Consider the following 20,469-nt stretch of genomic DNA (forward strand, 5'->3'; position numbering starts at 1 on the left):
TTTTTTTTCTCTTCTTAATTTCTTATGCATTGTTTCTTTTTTCTTTGTTCTTCCAATTTTGCATGCAAATACCTGGTAACATGCACAACATTTGAAGACAACACTATATAATACAACATACTCTGTGAAACTCATTGGCTATTCTGTTTAGTGAAATTCTGTATTGTTTGTAATTTTTCTGTTTTAATATTATTTTGTAGTCTCTTTAAAAATAAAAGAAATTTAAAATAAATTAAATAGAGGATTGCGAATGACCTCCCACCCTCTCTGGGTGGTGTGTCCTATCTATTTGATGCCTGCCATCTGGGAGCTGGGGTGCATGGCTCTCTGGTCCATGAAGACAGCAGTGTGAACTGTGACTTGAAAAAGTAAATTTGTGGAGGGAGCAAAAAAATCAGCCTAACCTTTAAAACTATAAATCAAAGGAAGGACATCTAGGAACATAACTGCACTGTATCAGAAACGCAAACTTCCCTAGGTACTTCCCAGAACACTGTTGCTGGGATATGTTTTTAATTGGGAAATGAAGCTGGAAAAACAACAACAACAGTACCTTTCTCTTCAGGGCTTCTTTGTTTTCCATATGCAGATCCTGTACATTCTTTTTCCCAAACAGATAATTATTTTTATTAGTATAAACTTGTCATACATATTGATCATATTCATCATAGGAAATTGATACCTGTGAATACTATATTTTAATTCTGTTTCCCCATCTATCCCACCATTCAACACTCTCCTTCCTTCCCTGTTCATACATTTTTGTCCCTATTTTTTCCTTCCATCTCTTTTCCTTTTCCCTTCCCTGTTCCCCTTCCCATTTGAATTTTTTCTTCCTACTCCACAACATCTATCATTCATTTTTGTCTTTATTTACACTTTTGGCTTCTCATACAAGAAAAACAATGTAATATTTAAATATACACTTCTGATTTATTTCACCCAAAATTATGACCACAAAGTACCTTCACTGACCTAAGAATGTCTCATTTTTATCCTTTATGACAAGTAGTATCCCACTGTACATAAAACACACACTTTCTTCATTCATTTGCATTTTCGTGGGCATCCAGGCTGTTTCCAAAATTTGCCAATGACAGATTGTTCTGCTGTAAGCATGGGTGTATATGTATCCCTGTGATACCATGCTTTTCACTCTGTCTTGTCCATTCTTACAGATCAAGTGATGGAAGTCTGCCTTGCTGCTGTTGTTGACATTGGATTTTTGGCTTGTGAGAGAATAGAGCATCTTTAACAAAGACCGTATTTCTCTGTTTGTTGAGAATTGTTATATTTGAACATTGTAATTTCTTAGAATCCCAAATGTTGAGGTTTCTAAGACACTTCATGGTGACAAAGTGTAGAGACATAGTTTTAAGACAAAAGCCTGATGTCCCAAGAGAGTAGGGAACACTGAACTGAGCCGGAGGAGGGTTGCTGTCTGTTTGCAAATTCCCGGAAAGCTGGGACCCAAAGCAGCAAATAACAGCTTCTCCTGCAGGCACTCTGTCCTTTGATCCCTTGCTTGGGATGTTATCGGCTAGCATTTGTGTGAAACTAGTGTTAGGCAAATGGTGGAAGTCAATAGAGATAGTAGTTTGTATTCACTTAGGTAATTATGCACATTCCTTAGGTGCCTTTACCCCTCAATAAAAGTGAGATGCTTCTGAGGCTCTGGGCTCACTTGGAGAGAAACTAATCTCAGTGAGACCTCTGAAGCTACATTCATCAGGTCTTCTCGTCGTTTCTTTCTGCACTGACCTGTAACATACAACACAAAGGATCTAAGGCACCAGACATACATATTTTTGGAAACCAGGGTCCTGGATTCCAAGGTCTTATAAATCATGCATGAACAAATTAGGTCTCTTGCATTGAACCACAGGTGATGTAGCAGATAGTGTTCATTTGAGTCTTCATTGTCAGTCTGTGAGATTTTATAGATGACTTTAAGTTTTTGAGAATACACTGTATTTAAGTAGCTTGGCTATGAGGTTAGGGTGAACATGAATGAATTAATAGCTGTTACACCATGTAGTGAGATTTGTGTTTTTCTTATAGAAAGTCACTGGTTACAAGTAGAGAATAAGGTTATCTTTTATGTTTATTTTGAATATTGTCATGATGTTCCTTCATAAGGACTAACATTCAATGAAAATTTATTTGGTTTCCCTTTATTTGAATGACTTTATAGTATCTCATTATAAGAATTAATAAATTAATTTTTTATAAATAGAGCAAGCCCAAATAAGCTAATGATGTACCTCATGATCTTAGAAAAACAAGGAAAACCCAAACCCAAGGATAGTACAAGGAAGAAAATTAGGAAGATCAGAGCTCAAATCAATGTGATTGAGGAAAAAAAAAATAACAAGAATTAATGAATCAAATAGTTGGTTCTTTGAAAGAATAAACAAAATATACAAATCTTTAGTCTACTTAACCAAAAAGAGGAGTGAAGAGACCCTAAAGACTCTATTATTTGTTATAGGTCAGTCTGTGCTTGAGGATTCTAAGGCCAGAGACATTGAGCACCTTTTGACAAATCAGGCTTATTACTGCAAGATGTAGAGCAGAACCTACGCTGTCGGGCAGCAGAACCTGCTGTCCCATATTGCAAGGCACAGGCAGAGATCCAGAGAGAACTGGCAGAAGTTGTTGTATCTCAGAAAGAAATGACAGTGGTTTAAAATCTTGAGTAGGCTAGAATCGAGATAATGTATGAGGCTGGGATAACTGAAAAGAAGAGACTGGGGCTTTAAAAGTAAGAAAGCCTTCTGTGGTCAACACAAAGTAGGTTCAAATCTTAGCAGTTGTCTATATGAGCCTTAACTTTTGGTTCAACACTTCATTTTTATAAGAGGTTTTTAAAAACCTGCTGGCGGCATACTTATGAAATAAATCCTTGTCTGTCACCCAATACTTATCTGTATTTATGATAGTAGTTATAATCACCAGAAATTAAGGATAGAATAGATGAAGAGGTGTGAAGAATAGAGACAAAAGGTACGTGGAATTTTGTCTTGTGTGTGGAGATATACAAGTGGTCTTAGATATTGGCACAATTCTCCTTTCCACCTTTTTTATAATGTTCACCTGTCACCTTACCCAATCCTCCTTTCCTCTGGATTTGTTAGACTATATGTACTTACATATTCTTCCTGAATATAATCTTACTAATGTTCAGATCAATTTCAACTAAACAAATTCAGCTAAAATATACTTTTTTATTTTAAAGATTAAAAAATTATCAAAATAATAAAAATAGCAAAACCATTTCAAAATAAGTTAGTAAAAGAGTTACAATAATTAATACATTGAGTATTGCTGTCTTTGTACTAGTTATTCAGAGTAAAAGATATAGGTGTATTGTCCCGAACCCACAGGTCAGTCAACGAAGGTCACCTGGGGGAGGAGCGGGGAATTGAAGAGGGGACAAAGGACAGGAGACGCAAGAAATGGAGGCAAGACAAAGATTCTGATCAAGCCTCGTTTATTTAGGGGAGGTTCTGGGTATATATAGGGGGTGATGGAATGAGGAAGTCTCAGTTCTTGGGGTCAGCAGGTATCTAGGCAACGGGGAGGGTGCAATCCCTAGGGCATAGCACGTGATTCACAGGGAATGGGCAAGGTGAGAAAGGCCATAAACTTGACTCAGCAGGGGAATAGAATGGATACCGGTTCATGGCCTCCAACAGTGTATCTTGTCTGAACAATATTAGCACAAATCTTTCTTTGCAATTAACTAAAAAAAACTAGCTGTTTAACTATCTTAACTATGTTCCGTATATATTTTTTTTCTTTTTCCTTTTCTTCATTTCCTATTTTAATGAATAAATTCTAAATTGTTTCTTTGATGCTCTAGTTTTTGAGTCAACACGTTCTTCTGACTATCAAGATAGACCAGTAGTGGGCAATATTTTTCTAGCACCCTGTTAAGGTCTAGTACTACTGATAGGTGTGGTTTGTCACTTGGTAAAATGTTACTACATTCCCTGTTTGTTTGGTTTTTTCTTTAAACCACATTGTCTAAGAATATCTAAATTTTTGGCTTTCTGGGATATTTGTATTATTTTTTCTAAGATTTTTTTCATGACATCCCAGTCTTTAAAACAGTAACAATCACCATAGTTCCCTCATCTTTTTTTCTGACAACTTTTCCTAGCATACTTACATTGTTATAGTTCTAATATTCTCAAGATAGGTGAATACTACTTATTTCAGTGTGGCAAATAAAATTTTAGTACTTTAACCTGAGAAGTATGTGTGTTTCCAAATGAGCAGCCCAAGAATCAAAAGAAGCAATTTATTCCAGATCAACTAAGCAACTGATTAAAATTTATTGGAGGTGAGCATGTTTTCTAACTCTTTTTTAACAAGTAACATGGAGCAAAAACATTCTCTCAGGCTTGCACAGAGCAAACTGATCAAACAATGGCTGTGACTCATCCACATGGCTGACACTGACAAAGGATCTACAAACTGCAGTTCAGGGTTTCAGGGTAAATCCTGAGGGGATTTTACTGGCCTTGTCAGATATAAAAGTTATATTTCTTATTATATAGTTCTTGTTTTATCTTGATCTTAACCATCCAGCAGAAAAGTATAAAAATGAGGTATAAAAAGTAAAGCCATATTAATATGCTGAGCTACAAAAGGCTCGAGTCAACAACTTCTGACATTGCCAGCCCTACGGATAACCCACTACCATTATGGACTGCTGGATTATATTGGATTATTTTGCTGAATTCATACACCTACAATATTTAAATGGCAATGGAATACCCATCTCTGACAAAACTAAACAAAAAGGAAGATACAAATAAAGGACCATTTTGTATCTGTATATACAAAATAGTTAGAATAAATATACAGCTACTTTCTCTTAATTCAATGAGAAGAAAGATTTGTACTAATAGTGTTTGGACAGGATATCATGTCTGCATCTTGTACTATGAATAACCACTAAGGAGGTTGGGGATTTGGCTCAGCGGTAGAATGCTTGCCTGGCAAGCTAGAAGCCCTGGGTTTGGTCCTCAGCACCAAAAACAAAAATTCAACCTCCACTAAAAAGCAGTTCAACCAAAAAATACAGTAAAATAAAAAAATAACCACTAAGAAGACAACAATATATAATGTATTTATTGAAACTGTCCTACTAATCAGTTTTGAAACTGTCTCATCGCAATTTGTTTCTCAATAAAATTAATAAAATTAAAATAAAATAATGGAACCGATGAAGAGCTGAACTAGTTACCTAGGTCTGGGAAGTCTGTACATGCCATGGACACTGGCTAATAAAGCCATCATCTATAAATTTTATTAGTAAGACTGCCATTGTAGATATTCTAAATCCTGGTATATTAGGTCAACTCCTGACAATCCAGACTGTGAGACAGTTCCGGTTCTGAGGAGACCTACAGTGCAGATTTTTGGCCCATGCTAATGGTGGAGGCTGGGAGCAAGTGCTCAAGAGACAAAGTGGCTCACCTCCTTCTCCAGCGGCCTCTCCTGCTAGCAGACCTACAGGGCATTAGGGTCCACTAAGGTCAAGGGAGTTGTCAGGGAGAAGGAGAAATGTGGCCAATAAAACATGAAAGAAAATTGTATGAATCAGTGGATAATTTAAGGAGGAGAACTTCATGAAGTAGAGGTTGAAGAGTCCTGGGAAAACTACCACAGGGAGAAGAGACATTTATGAGGAAGGCTAAAATAATAATAACTTAGAATAATATATAACAAAATTCCAAGCTTAACTCAAGCTCTCACTTGAGTCTTTTTGAGTGGTGAGAAAGGAGAAGGCAAAAAAGGCTGCTTCCCACATACATGGCCTGTTTATGGCCCCACCAAAGGATCCGTGTGTTAACACAAGATCTGAACTAAATGCCAATTGCTTATATGTCTGAATTTTCCCTGCCCTCCCTGCTCCCCTCTGAAAGATACAGAAATAATTTGACTACACCATTGCAGAGAGAGTAAATGTTCTTTATTAGGCAGAAGCCAGATGTTCAAGGAACTCCGTAATTTCTCCCGGATTCAGTAGCTGGTCTCAGGGGACGGAGAGACCTTTTGCACAAACTGGACAGTGCAGAAGGATGCTTAATGGTACTTGTGAGCTAGGGCATTAGCCACGCCAGCCACCACCTTCTGGAAGGCCGCCTGCACAGGAGGGGTGAATTCCGCACCGTGATGGTGGGCCAGAGCAATCACAATCATGTTGCCCAGGAGCTGTAGAGGAGAAACGAGAGGTGAGAACACACCTAGCAGAACCCAGAGTACCCCAAGCATGTCTCCACCTGTGACTCTGCCTGTAACCAAAACCTGGGAACAAAATGGCAGCTGGGGAGCTACTACCAGTGGTGAGACAGCCAGAATTAGTAGGCAGAAATATTTGTCCCTAATGCCCTAACCCACAAAATATATCATCACAGATATCATTCAAACCTGTGTGAAGAAACATGGTACATTTTAGCCTCTTGGTCTAGAGAAAAAGAGACCAGAGAAAGTATTTGAAAGATGAAAAATAAAAACAGAGGGCTAGAAGAAAAGAATTGTTTTGAAATAAAAATGTAACAGAAAAGATTTAGAAAAGAAAAGGGGGCAAACAAGAAGAAAAGGAGAGGGAAGGACAGTATTGGGCACAGAGTAAAGTGTACCAAATGCTCTGCAGGGGCCCAAGGGATACGAACACACACCTCATTCTCACTCTAAACCAGTTCCTAGTCCTAGTTCCCTTTGCTCATGGTGAGTACACTGCTGTGGAAAGAAAGAGGAAGGATGTTACTGAGGCCCATCCACACACTCACCCTGAAGTTCTCGGGGTCCACATGCAGTTTGTCGCAGTGCAGCTCACTCAGCTTGGCGAAGGTGCCCTTGAGGTTGTCCAGGTGATTCAGGCCTTCGCTGAAGGAGTGCAGCACCTTGGCACCATGAGCCTTCACCTTAGGGTTACCCATAATAGCAGAAGCAGAAGACAGGTCCCCAAAGCTGTCAAAGAACCTCTGGGTCCATGGGTAGACAACCAGCAGCCTGAATGAAAAGAGACCGAGTGACAGAGAACATCAGCGCCTGGAGAAAACCTCTCTTTCCAACCATTCAGCTTTCACTGCCCTCCCCCAGCATCTTATAACTTGATACCAACCTGCCCAGGGCCTCACCACCGATCTCCTCTACATTCACCTTCGCCCACAGGCCGGTGACGGCAGCCTTCTCCTCACCAGTCAGGTGCACCATTGTGTCTGTTTCTCGGTTGCTAGTGAACACAGCTGTGTCAGAAGCAAGTGTAGGAGCCAACTGCTCCCACTCTGCCTTTTATGCCCAGCCCTGGCTCCTGCCCTCCCTGGCCCTGGGAGCAGATTGGCTAAGGGCAGGGTGTGGCTCTGCAGGGTGAGGTCTGATAGATGACAGCTGTACCCATTCTTGGCAGTCCTGGCACCAGCCTGGGACTCTGACATCAGCTCCTCAGCCCGCCCTGTAGGTGTCACCAGGTCCCATCCCAGCAGTACCAATTGCCCCTTTCTGAAAACCTTACACATTTATTTGAATAACCATTTGGTAGGTAGATTAGATATTACTTCTTCAATTTTTATTATACAAATGAAAAACGGAGGCACAGAAGTTGAAAGGGATTTAACTCTAGTACTTCAGCATAAGAGAATATGGATGGATCCCCTCTGTCTCTAGAACATGTGAAATAATCAAAAGGACAAGTTGGAATAAGCCTCTCTCATGGTTCTAGCTATGCCTTCCTTCTCTCCATTTGGATTAAATCCTCCCGGTAAGAAAATAAATACTCATCCATTCATTTGTTAAAGGCTTTTGTGTGTTTGTTTATTTCTTCAGTTTGGTCAGCAAACCAAATAAATGATGTTTTTAAAATGGGATAAATCAGAATTGAGGCAAATTACACAAATATCTTCCCATCATAGTAACTTTCTTCCTTCTTTGTGTAAGTCCTTTCAACTACAAAAATCTCACTTTTTTATTTATTGTAATACTGTACTTGAAAAGAGTTCTGCAAATGCATAACATCTTTCTGCCAATTGCTGAACCAGGTTTTGAGAACATGGATTATAACAAGGGTATTTTAATGAGAGATACAGACAAATACCAGATAGTTGTAATCTCATTGTTTAAAATTATGTCATGGCTAAAAAAGGAACATGGAAGAAGGACAAAGCAGATGTGTTTTATTCAGCAAAGTTAATTTCATTTTCTGGAAAATCAAAATATAGAAATTTTCACAGTTGTATTCTCAAAGAAAAAGTGCAGTTAGATCATGGATAATTATTCAAGTAGCATTTTACTCATTTTTATTGTAAAATAATACTACAACATCAGTATTATTTCACTTATCTACATAGCAGAAAAAAAAACGGAAGGAAGGAAGGAAGGAAGGAAGGAAGGAAGGAAGGAGGAGGGAAGCATTAGAAGAAGAGGGAGGGATGGAGAGAAGAAAACAAAGGTGAAAAAGGAAGGAAGGGATGATGACTGGGATGAACTGGAAAAGGAAAAGGAAAAAATGGAATAACAGAAGATACAGGATACAACAATGCTGATGAATTTAGCAAACTATGATTAAAAATAACCAGTAATAAAAATGCAAACTATATTTTGATTTATATATTGAAAATGTGATAATGTGGCTGCCAATGGAAAATATTATGTGCTAGGGAGAGGAGCCACAAATGATTTTTAAGCTATGTTATAACATCAGATTATTTTTCTTATTATTTTTCTTTAACAAGTGAGCCAATACCAAAGATACTGAACACTTCAAGAAAGGAGGCAGAATGGTTTGATTTGTGCTTTAAAAAATTTCATTCACTGGCTGGGGAGATGACTCAGTGGAATAAGCACTTCCCTGGCAAGCACAAGGGCCTAAGTTCAATCCCTGGTTCTGAAAGAAAAAAAACTTTCATTCTCATTTCTGTGCTTAGGTGGATTTTAGAAGTAGAATAAGCAGAGTAAGCTTAGTCTTTGATAGTGGTAGAGTGACTGAAACAGAAAACACAAGATAAGGGCCAAGTTTACAAGAGGAATGTTAGAGCAGTAACAGAATTTTCACCTTAGACATAATGTATTTGACACACCCTTGATCAGTTCTAAAGGAAATATTTAGTTATATAATTTGAAGCCCCAAAAGAATACCTACATCCTGATGAAGAGCACAGAGTAAAACAAAGCATAAAGAAACATGCTACAGTTTGTTATACAAACACCTACTATTTGCTCAGAAATGACAGAAAATGCACTCTATCAACATCTCTTTTAAATCCCACAATTACATTTATGAGGTTGAATGAATCATTAGCCCATTTTATTAAAAAAAAAAGACATTAGCTATGAAAGAAGGCAGGCAAATTTTGAACTCTATAGAGATACTATTTGGTCTTTGTTAACTCTAAGGATTTTACCTTTAACTTGAATTCTCCTCTACCTTGTGTGATTTTACACAGTGAGGAAACACAGTCACATCCCTGTTCCACACAGGTTGCGTGGAGGGCACGGGCACAACGTGAAGACATCTACAAGAGGAAAGAAGAGCTTCTACTTGAGTCCAGAGGACAAGGAGGACCTGACTCTTGCCAATAATAACAGTAACAAGAAGACAGGGGAAGATTTGAGCACTTGATTCTTGATTATTGGCAAGGAAATAGAATAAGCCAAGAAGATTTAAAATTTCTAGCACAGGCGGAAGGGCAAGATGGTATACATGTGGCTAAAATGGAAAGTACAGGAAGAAAATTTTTCTATTCCAGCAAAAATTAAATTAAATTAAATTGAAATACCCTTGCTGAGCCTGGGGGCCTGAAAGGCACCTATATAAAACAGCTCAGTACACACTTTTACGTGTGAATTTGGCTCTAAGAAGTCAGAGCCAGAGATCAAATTTAGGAATTTCAATATTCAAAAGTTACATTTAAGATTTTAGGTATGACTGACATCCCAGGAAACACTGTGACAAACACAAAGTGATACGGATCAAGGCAGGAAAGTTGCTGAACACCAGCACTGGGTGGGACGTCACAGGCCACCAAGACAAACACAGTACACAAGCACCAAGCTGGCAGAGAGCTCAGGGTTGACTGTAATTTGCTCATTGCCAGGTTTGGTAGGCATGAATTTCAACACACTGTTGATTTCAGCGTAGTTAGAGATAAGATTCTGAATTTTAACAATGAAAAGTTTTAACACATTGTACTGTTAATATAGTATTAATTAATTAGCAAAAATAGAAAAAAAGAAAAAGACAGGTTGGAAAAGGGAAGTACATGTAAGAAAGATGGCCATATGTTAAAAAATAAACAATAAGGATTTTTAGGTCATCCAACCTTGGATTTAAGTCCTACTAGTGAATGACCAGCTGCCTTTCCTGGACACATTATTGAAATATTTGAACTTTAATAAAAATACAATAAGCTCAATTGCTAACTCAGTTCATCTATTCCTAACTTGTTCTATGACTGGATGAACTGATTAAACTAGATTTAATTCAGACTAGTCAGATATTGACTACTGAAGTAATATATTCATTTAAATAGCCCAAGATGTGGGAAGCCCATTAAGTACTAGTAGATGGTATTATTTTCATATGTGATTTTGAGATGCCACTCCTCTCCAGGGCTCTAACCCAAGTCCACTCCTGAAGTAATTAAGGTATTAATCATTTAAACTATCATTCCAAATTATATTTATTTATTTACTATAAACATATCAGCTCCCTTTTTCCTATCATTTGCCTTTCTGCTCTTTAACTTATTTTTCGTCCATCATCTGACTTTCTTTGTATTTAAGGAATTTTCATTTCTTAGGCTCTCTCTCCATTTGGACTCCATATCAGTGTTCTCTAACAGTGAACAAGGACAAAGGGACAACATGAGAACAGTTAGGTTGCTCTCCCTCTCGCTCTCCCTCTCCCTCTCCTTCTCCCTCTCCCTCTCCCTCCACCTCTCACTCTCCCTCTCCCTCTCACTGTCCCTCCACTTCTCACTCTCCCTCTCCTTCTCTGGCTTCTTCAGTAGAAGTTTCTTTCATGACTGACACCATGATGCCTTCCTCAGACAATTCTACTGTCATCAGGGAGTCTCCACCCTCTTGTCCACTCAGTAGACCTGTGGTCTGTATTTTAACACATGCCTTTTCTCCCTCTATCCTTCTAGACCTATATGTGAAAGAAAATTTTTACTCAGCTCTAGGTCAATATACTATCTCCTGTTTAATCTCATGGATGTTCCAGAGCATGCATAACTAGCTAGTTGCATTTAATTAACTGACAATAAATGTAACTGATAAATCTATTGAGCTGATTGCCGGTGCAGTACCTTACTAGTGTTTGAATTTCTGATATACAAGTGCTAGTACATATTATCAGTCCAACATACTTGCTTAATGAAAAGTGTAGGAAAGCAGATTGAGGGGAAAAGTTAACAACTGTGTAGGAACACAGGAAGAAACCACATGACAACATCACCTATAAATATTGACATATTTCATAGCCTTTTTTGGTTTTTTTTGTTGTTGTTGCTGTTGTTGTTTTGTATTTCACTTTGGTATTTTCCATGTTCATGGGCTTATATTTTAAACAGTATTGAGACTTGTGGAACCTTAGGTACACTTTGTGTTTCTCCATGATTTACTATTATACACCCCAGTCCAAACAATGAGAGAGTCTATTGCAGCGAATAACAGAAGTAATAGAAGAAATGTCAGGAATATTTTCTGGCTATGGAAATTCAGGTGAGATTAGTGAACACATCACATGAGTAAAGTTGTGCTGTGAGCCTCCCACAGAGCATCACAAACTTGGCTTCAAGGAGTAGTACCATAAAGCCAGTACCTGAAACATCAGAGGGGTGTTTGCAGAAGAGAAGTTCCGACTTTTGATCATGTGACTTTCAGGATCGTATTTTGACATGAATTCTTTGATTCTGACTGTTTTGGCTGTTCTTGTTCAACTATTCACAGCACAGCCTTGCCTTGCTTAGCAATGGTTTTCATTAGAAAGGTAGTCCTCACGTTGTCCACATTTGACACCAGAATGGAGCCCGACTCGGGAGTGGTATCAGATGGATGCAAGTACTCCAGGGGACACGTGCTCCAGCGCACCCAGGTCCCTGGCAATCCTGGTTCTCAAGTCATCAGAAGAGGACTGAAGATTATGTGCGGCAACCTTGGAACCTGGGTATTCAAGGTTCTTCCAGAAACATTAACATCAAAAGACAATTATAACATCAGCTGCAGAAAGGATCGAATTTCATTTTTCGTTCTCTTCCTTCGGAGCCGCTGCCGCTGCCACAGGAACTCCTGAACTCATGCAGTCTGCGCTGGGCTCGTCCTCTGGTTTCTGGCCACTCAAGGTGCAGCTCATAGCCCTTTTTGAATCAAAATCCTCTCATTTGGCACTTGATTGTACGTCTTTCTCAGTGATGAAATAATCATAATGTAGAAAAGAGAGGTCTGGTGTGTCATACTTTATTTATTCATTTCCAGATATGTACAGAGCAGAAACTTTGTACTAAGTACTCTGGCATATTTTTTGATTTTGTGGTGCTGAGTGTTGAATCCAGGGTTTTTCTACTGAGCTACATTCTCAGCCATTCCACTTATCTATGTATCTGTCTGTCTATGTGTCATCTATCAGTCCATTCATCCATCCATCCATCCATCCATCCATCCATCCATCCATCCTTCTACCTATTGAGATATTTTTTCTTGTTCATTTGAAACAAGCAATGGTAGAAATACACAGTGCACATTTCCAGTCATGAAGGGAACAGCTCATGTTATTTTCTTCCAGAACCTACTGACCCCACATTAGGAACTCCAAGAAGTTGATTTTCTTTTCTCAGTGCAATAAATTCTTAGAAAACTAGAGTTTAATGACTAAACTCTGTATATATTTACAGGAATGCTGTATTTTAAAATTTAGACTCAATATAGTAGACCTGAAGTTTTTTATTAAAAAATTATTTCTATGTACTTGAGATAATGCAAGGTATTTATTCATTCATAGTTGAAAATAAATGGCAAATATCAATAACAATCACTAAGGTACCAGGAGCTGGCTGATGATTACAGATAGAAAGATCTACAAGCACTCAGTCTCAACTTCCATTAGCACAAGCTGTATTTTAATGGAGATACTAAAACAGTATTTTGGGCTTTGGTACAGAGATATGAAGAAAAGAATAAAGTAAAAGGACTCATTTTAAGATCAGAGGCCTGTGAACTAGAAAGAAGATGCACAGAGTCCCACTTACTACAGGGGCTAGTCTGAAAGTTCTGCTCTGAGTGCTGCTCCATTAATGTCCCCAGTGCACGTGTCCAGCACCATATGCGTTCACCATCACCCCTCCCTCCTAACTCAGGAACGTGGGAATTCTGCATGTCAGTGAATGGCCTGTCCATCTTTCCAGCAACCAGACAGTGATTCCTGCAGCTACTTCTAACTCCAGCTTTTCTATTACCATCTTTAGACAACCACCTTCCAAGATTTATTTTACTCTTTCTTATTCCTGATTGTTCCATGCTTCTGATTTATTTCCTTGTTCGCTGTTTGCACTGACATCTGGACCTTTATCACATCAATACTACATCATCATCGCGATTATTTACTAGTCTCCCAAGCATTCATTCATATATATTCAAAAACACCCAAGCAGTGAGTGATCCCCACCATGTCATATGTTGCTTTAAGCACTGGGAGTAATTAGTGAACAAGATAGACAGCTTATGTGGTCTCATCTAATTTGAGAGCCCAATAACAAGTAAATGAATTTTAGACAGGAAGAAAATACAAACAATGACATGATAGCAAGTGTTTACAGAAAAGTAGTACAGTAAGAGGGCAGTAAAGGCAGCTACTCTAGAAGTGAGTGAGAGACAAGATGCATCCAGTCATAAGTACTTTAGAGGAATAAACTCATAAAACAAAAAGTGTAAGTATGGAACTCTGAGACTTGGGAAAGAAAAGAAGAAATAAAAAACAAACATTAGGATTTTAGCCTTCCTCATAGATGAAGTCATTATGAGGCCAAAAAAAGTATGTGAAGGGAATGAAAAGAATCAAAATGAGAAAGATGGATTCAAGGGCCTGGGGAGATATCTTGCTTGCATGGCAAAGAAAGGATCCGGGTTCAATCCCTGGTACTACACGCCAAGGCAGCCCCAGAACCCCAGGCGTGGCAGTTCATACCTGAAATCTCAGCACAGGGAAGGCTGAGACAGGAGAATTTCTATGAGTCTGAGCTGTGTAGGAAGATCCTGTACCAAACAGGTAGGTAGATAGAGAGACAGACAGACAGACGAAGGAAAGATGGACTAAGACTTTTTTTTTGCATACTGTTGATGAGGGTTGAGTGAATATTTATTTCCAAGGCATTTAAGCCATAGAAATTAGTATACCTAACATTAACATGTTCTCTAATCTATTAGCACATACAGAGAAGCTAATCTGAACTCCCTGCTGTTAACTTCCACTCTTGCTTCTAAATATAGACTATGTTATCATAAGGACTCCAGTGAAGCTTCTTTCCCCATTACTCTGTACAAATTCTTGCCACTTCTTTTCCTCTTCACTGGCTTCTAACCTACTCTTAGTTTATTTCCTTACAACTTCCCCTGACATTTACACATCTGGGCTTGTCAACAGGCTCCTAGACCAGGCACCATGGTTTATTTCACAGCAGGGATTAGGGCTGCCATGGCAAGAGTATGAAAAAAAGGTGAACATGGAAGTGGCTGAGGGAGAAACTCTGGGGAGGCAGGCTGAAAGGTTGTCCAATCATCACACACAGGTACCTTGTTGGCCTTAGAATACTAATCATGATTTAAATCTTTGAATTTAAATATCTGTGTCATGATTTAAATTGTTATATGTTCTTACCACCAAAACCCTTCTGCATTTGTGGGAGCTGAGCAAAATAAAACTTTCACAGTTACCTTTGCAAACTTGTTCCAAACCAAATGTTTCAGTTTTGTGTTTTGTTTTGTTTTGCTTTGTTGTCTATTTTAAAGACACATTGCCTCTGTCCTGAAATTGTAGGATGCAAATTTGGCATGAGAAATATTTTATATAAGTATTCTTCCAAAATACAAATAATCTCAGCAGTGTTTGGCCATTTAGTTTCTGTCTTACTGGACCAACATATGCCTATCCCAGTGGATCAACTCCATGGCCATGTTTTCTGCCTCCAGTAGAATTTTAAATTTATTTATTTATTTATTTATTTATTTATTTTTGTGGAACCAGTCATTGAACTCAGTCCCTCAGGCTGTCCAGGCAAGTGTTTATTCTACTGAGCCATCTCCCCAGCCCCACAAGTCTCCTTTCAAAGCCAGCAGAGTATGGAGAAGGCCCTCCCCACTACCAGAAGCATTCTTTAAGCCCATACATTACTCAACTCATTCGATCCTTCAGAGCTGCTTTACTCCCTACTTCAGTATTTCTGAGTATCTCTCACCCCACAGGTAGCTGCAGCTGTACTGAAGTCACTGTTTGCAGTCCCAGTTTCCCAGCTAAGGCCCTTCTGAACTCACCAGGAAGTTTTCAGGAACCACGTGCATCTGGCCACAGTGCAACTCACCCAGCAAGCAAAGGTGCTCTTGAGATCATCTATGTTCTTTAGAGCTCCTCCCAAGGCAGTCAGTCCTTCTTACCATGGGCCTTGACCTTGAGGTTGCCCGCAATGGCAGAGGCTGAGGAGAACAGATTTCCGAAGTAGTCAAAGAAACTCTGGGTCCAAAGGTAGACAACAAAGAGCCTAAAATATGGAAACATAACAATTGGAAAGTTGGAGTTTGTCACAAGTACATAGAACAGGTCTAATTTCTGCCAGCTGCAGTTTCCTCCCTGCTCTCTCCTGTGCTGGCCTCTGGAACCTACCTTTCCAGAGCTTCTCCGTCAGCCTCTTCCATATTCACTTTTTCCCATGCTCTGTGATAGTGGCCTTATTCTCCACTGTGAAATGAACCATGGTGCCTGTGGACAGCCCCAGCTGTATAGAAGCAAGTCTGTGCCAATCCTAGAGGGCATGTCCTTTTGTTCTTCATCCTTGACCCTCTCCTCATGAGACATTCGGAGGCTATTGGTCAAGGCAAAGCTGGTCAGCCTGAGGGTGGAGTTGGGGTAGGGCAGGGTTTATTCAGGCATTCACATTAAGATAGTTTACATGAGAAAGGGCCAGCAAGTTAGCTCAGAGGACTAAAGCACCTGCTTAGGCAGAGTGCAGCGTCCATAACCACTAGGAAGAATGTATGCAATGTGTTAATTATTGAAACTGTCCTACCAATTTGATTTGAAACTGTCTCATTGCTATTTGTTTCTCAATAAAATTATGAAAAAAAATTTTTAAAAATAAATAACAAAATAACAGAGTGCAGCATCCAAGGTTCAATCCTTGAAGTGCCGTGCCAACCCCACCCATGGGCTCAGCATTGAGCCTGCAGCTGAGACTGGGCGTGATGGCACGTGCCTGTAATCCCAGCACTTGGGAGGCTGAAAACAGGAAGACCACTATGAGTCTGATCGGTGTGATGAGACCCTGTAGACCTTATACTAAATACATAAAAAAAGATAGTGCCCAAGAGACTTCAAGAGTATACTGCTTTTAAGTTATTGTAGCTATTCTCCAGTACAGCTTTAAGTCAGTTATCTCAATTTTGCCTTTATTCTATTTTCATTTTAGCCCATTTCCTTCTTCTCTCACCAGAGGATATGCCCCTGTTATAGACTTTTCTGCTTTTTGTCTCTACCCCCAATGTCCTACAGATAAAAGATGAAGCACAGACAAAATGTTGAAAACACAGGGACTATGACTTTCATTTTAGGCACAAAGTTCAGCATCTTTGGGGCTGGGGACATAACTCTACGGTCTAAGCACATGCCTGGCAAGTGCAAGGACCTGGATTCAATCCCCGGTACCACATGCCATGCTGGCCTGGAGCCTCAGGTGCACTGTGCCACACTGAAACCAGGCGTGGTGATGCATGCCTGTAATCCCAGTGCTGGGGAGGCTGAGACAGGAGGATCACTACAAGTCCAACCTGCACTGCAAGACTCTGTACCAAATAAATTTGCTAAAGGAATTTAATAAAAGCATCTCTGATGGGACACTTATAAATCCCATTTAGTGCCGGCCAAATAGCTCAATGAGTTAAAGTGCCCGCAAGCAGGCGCAGGGGCTGGAGGTTCGATCCCTAGGCCTGCCATGCCAGACCCGCCCCTGGGGCATGCTGAGCCAGTGATTGAGACTGGATATGGTGGCATGCTCCTGTAATCCCAGCTCTTGGGAAGCTGCAAAAAGGTGGATCACTACAAGTCTGATCTAGTATTGAGACCCTGAACACCCTGTAGACCGTTCTCTAAAATACAAAAAAATAAAAAATAAAATAAAAATAAAAACATGAATCCCATTGTGTGAGAAGTAGTTTTCAAGAGGAAAATGCTACATTGATTTCTAAATATTTTCTCTGTGGCTTTACAGGCTAATTTCTCTAGCTCACACTACCTGGGAAAACCCTATAATGCATCATTTTAGGAATAGGTACATGTTAGTGTTGTGTAACAATATAGGGCTAAAGTCTTGCCTTAGTATCTCTGTTTGAAATAAAATATTTCTTTCTAGGGTGAGCCAGATAGCTCAGCAGATTAAAGAATCTGCTTAGGCAGGCACAGAGGAGAGGGATTTGATCCCCAGCCTGATGGCCACCAGGGCGCCCTGAGATAGCACTTAAGACTGGATGTGGTGGTGCACCTGTAATCCCAGCACTTGGGAGGGTGAAAACAGGAGGATCACTAGGGGTCTGATCTGTGTAGTGAGACCCTGTAGACCTGTACTAAATACATAAATTTTTTTAAAAATGAATAAACAAAATAAAATGTTTCTTTTCTCTGAGCAAAATTGTGTGCCTGCATGCCCAGGTACTTTTGTAGGCACCAGATAATGTGCATCCCCTTGGGATTAATGTGTGTTCCTGGTGAGCCAGGGTTCGATTATCGTTTTTTTTTTTTGTTTGTTTTGTTTTGTTTTGTTTTGTTTTTTTGTATTTTTAGGGAAGGGTCTAGAGGGTGTTCAGGGTCTCAGTACTAGATTGGACTCATAGTGATCTGCCTGTTTACAGCCTCCCAAGTGCTGGATTATAGGCACACACCATCATGCCCAGTCTCAATTGCTGTCTCAACGTGCTCCAGCGGCATGTCCAGCAAGGCAGGCCTTGGGATCAAATCCTTGGCCCCTGCACCTACTTGCATTTGCTTTAATCCTCTGAGCTATTTGGCCATTCCGGTTGTCATTATCCTGTGCTGGTGAGGACCATGAAGAAGTTCCTTGGAAGGTACTGTGAATCTGAATGATCTCACCTTCAAATCATTTCAGACAGTCTTATTCTGAGACACCAAGAAGGCCTCCTGTGTTTTCTCTGAGACACGTTAGCTCTCTCAGCACACAACATGGCCAGAAGATGTTGTACGTTTTTCTGAAAGTCTTTCCTAGATCATAATGCCTGAAGTTTTGGAAATCTAGCTAGACTATTTTCTCCTGTGACCAGAGTTTATAATCATTTTAAAAGGCACAGAAGCATGCTACCTGGATTGTCAGCTCTTTTTGTTAAAGACGAGATTTATCTTCAAATTAACTTACGTCCTAGCCTCTCGAGTTGACTAAAATTAATAACATGGGTGAAATTATCTCAGCCTCTATGTTTTCATGTAAAGCTTGTCTTTGTTTATGCGTATGATAGCTCAAAGATCAGAAAAACAAGATTTGTTAAGATAATGGTAGTGATTCTCAGTTATACCATATAAAGTGTGACTTTTCTAAATACAAAAATAGAAAAGATTTTTACTAGGTTGGAGGTACTAGCCTAGATCCTGAAAAGAATCCAGGTTAGATGACTTTAAGATAAAAGGTCTGTAGGATGGGTGTCTGTGTACATCGTTGATCATTTGATCATCTAAGTGTGGATTTCTAAAGCCTGGCTTTCATGGATAATTCAGAAGCTGATATCTAAGTCTCCAAAGACTTTAACCTGTGAACTAAAGTTACCTGTATTCACCCTGAGGGATATTTTTGATTTCTCAGATGTGCAAACAACTTCTCTATTTTTCCAGATACTTAAATAATAGTTCATCAGTGGTGTCCAAAATTTTCTGATCAAGGAGAATATGGGGCCACAGAGGAAAATGATCGAGGATGGATAGTGTGCCTAAGGAGAGTCACATGGAGAGAAAACATCCTCTCAGGCTTTCACAGAGAGCAAATTTGTCAAGTAATGGCCATGACTCATCCACATGACTGACACTAACAAAAGATCTACAAGGTGCGGTACATGGTTCCACGGTAAATCCTGAGGGGATTTGACTAACCTTATCAAATAGCAAAAGTTACACTTTTAGTTATATAGGTCTTGCTTTAGCTTGGTTTTAACCATTCCACAGCAAAGTATAAACATGTGGTATAAAAAGTAAAGCCACGGGCTGGGGAGATAGCTCAGTGAAATAAGTGCTTCCCTGGCAAGTGCAAAAAAAAGTAAAGCCATATTAATATGCTGAGCTGTAAAGGGCTCAAGTCAACAACTGCTGACAGTGCCAGTTCTGCTGATAACCCCCTACTATTATGGACTATTGGACTATATTGGGTTATTTTGCTGAATTCAAGTACCTACAATCTTCAGACTGGTTTCAAGTATGAAAAGGTCCTTTAAAGACTTCTCCAAATACAGCTTCTCTAATTGCAGTGGAACACCCATCTCTGAAAAACCAAGATGGAAAAGGGGAGTGGATATGTTGGGAGCTGCAAAGCTAAGAAATAGATCAAATATATATAGGTGGGACTTGACCCAGTGCCTAAAGCAAACAAGTTACCTCACAGATGAACATCCTGTCTGGTTAAGGTTTGCTATCAGTTGCTAAGCAACCTAGTGTCATGAGTTACTAACTTCACAAAAGTGTAAATGAAAGACAGTTTTTTGTTCTGAAAAAAAGGGGAAAGGAAATATAATATATTAGAGAGTTAGGATAGATACACAGCTACTTTCTTTTAGTTCACTGAGAATAAAAGTTTGTACTAATATTGTTTAGACAAGGTATCATGTCTGTATCTTGTCCTCCAAATAACCACTACGAAGACAACAATATGCAAAGTATTAATGGTTGTAAGTTCCTACTAACCTGTTTTGAAACTGTTTCATCACTTTTTTCTCACTAAAATAAATAATGTTCAAAAGTCATCTGTAGCCACAGCCTCCCTATGCACTTGTGGCAATATCTTCCCACAGCTTCTGGAATCTTCCAAGTCTGTAGCTGTCTTCCCCTTGTCACTGCCCAAATCCCCATGCACAAAGAGGTTACTTCACCATAGCCCTCCATGAGTTTTCACACACTCATTACCATATTTTTCAAACCTTCATTCAACAACTAATTATTAAAAAAAACTGTATCATAATTTTTAAAGGACCTGAGAAATTAAG

At 39.3% G+C, this 20,469-nt stretch overlaps 1 protein-coding gene and 1 pseudogene across 1 annotated transcript; both read right to left on the bottom strand.

The window, feature by feature from the left end:
* Positions 1-5,964: 5,964 nt before the first annotated feature.
* LOC101574848 (hemoglobin subunit beta) lies at positions 5,965-7,293 on the bottom strand. Its single transcript, XM_004641998.2, has 3 exons — positions 7,142-7,293; positions 6,807-7,029; positions 5,965-6,228 (listed from the first exon to the last, which is right to left on the bottom strand). Exons 1-3 carry the CDS (start codon positions 7,231-7,233, stop codon positions 6,100-6,102), a joined length of 444 nt encoding a protein of 147 aa, XP_004642055.1. The 5' UTR covers positions 7,234-7,293; the 3' UTR covers positions 5,965-6,099.
* A 4,771-nt stretch (positions 7,294-12,064) lies between these two features.
* LOC101563988 lies at positions 12,065-15,977 on the bottom strand (annotated as a pseudogene).
* Between the last annotated feature and the right edge of the window lie 4,492 nt (positions 15,978-20,469).

Source organism: Octodon degus, unplaced genomic scaffold (genome assembly GCF_000260255.1).
Source record: "Octodon degus isolate 3935 unplaced genomic scaffold, OctDeg1.0 scaffold00146, whole genome shotgun sequence".
Lineage (NCBI taxonomy): Eukaryota > Metazoa > Chordata > Mammalia > Rodentia > Octodontidae > Octodon > Octodon degus.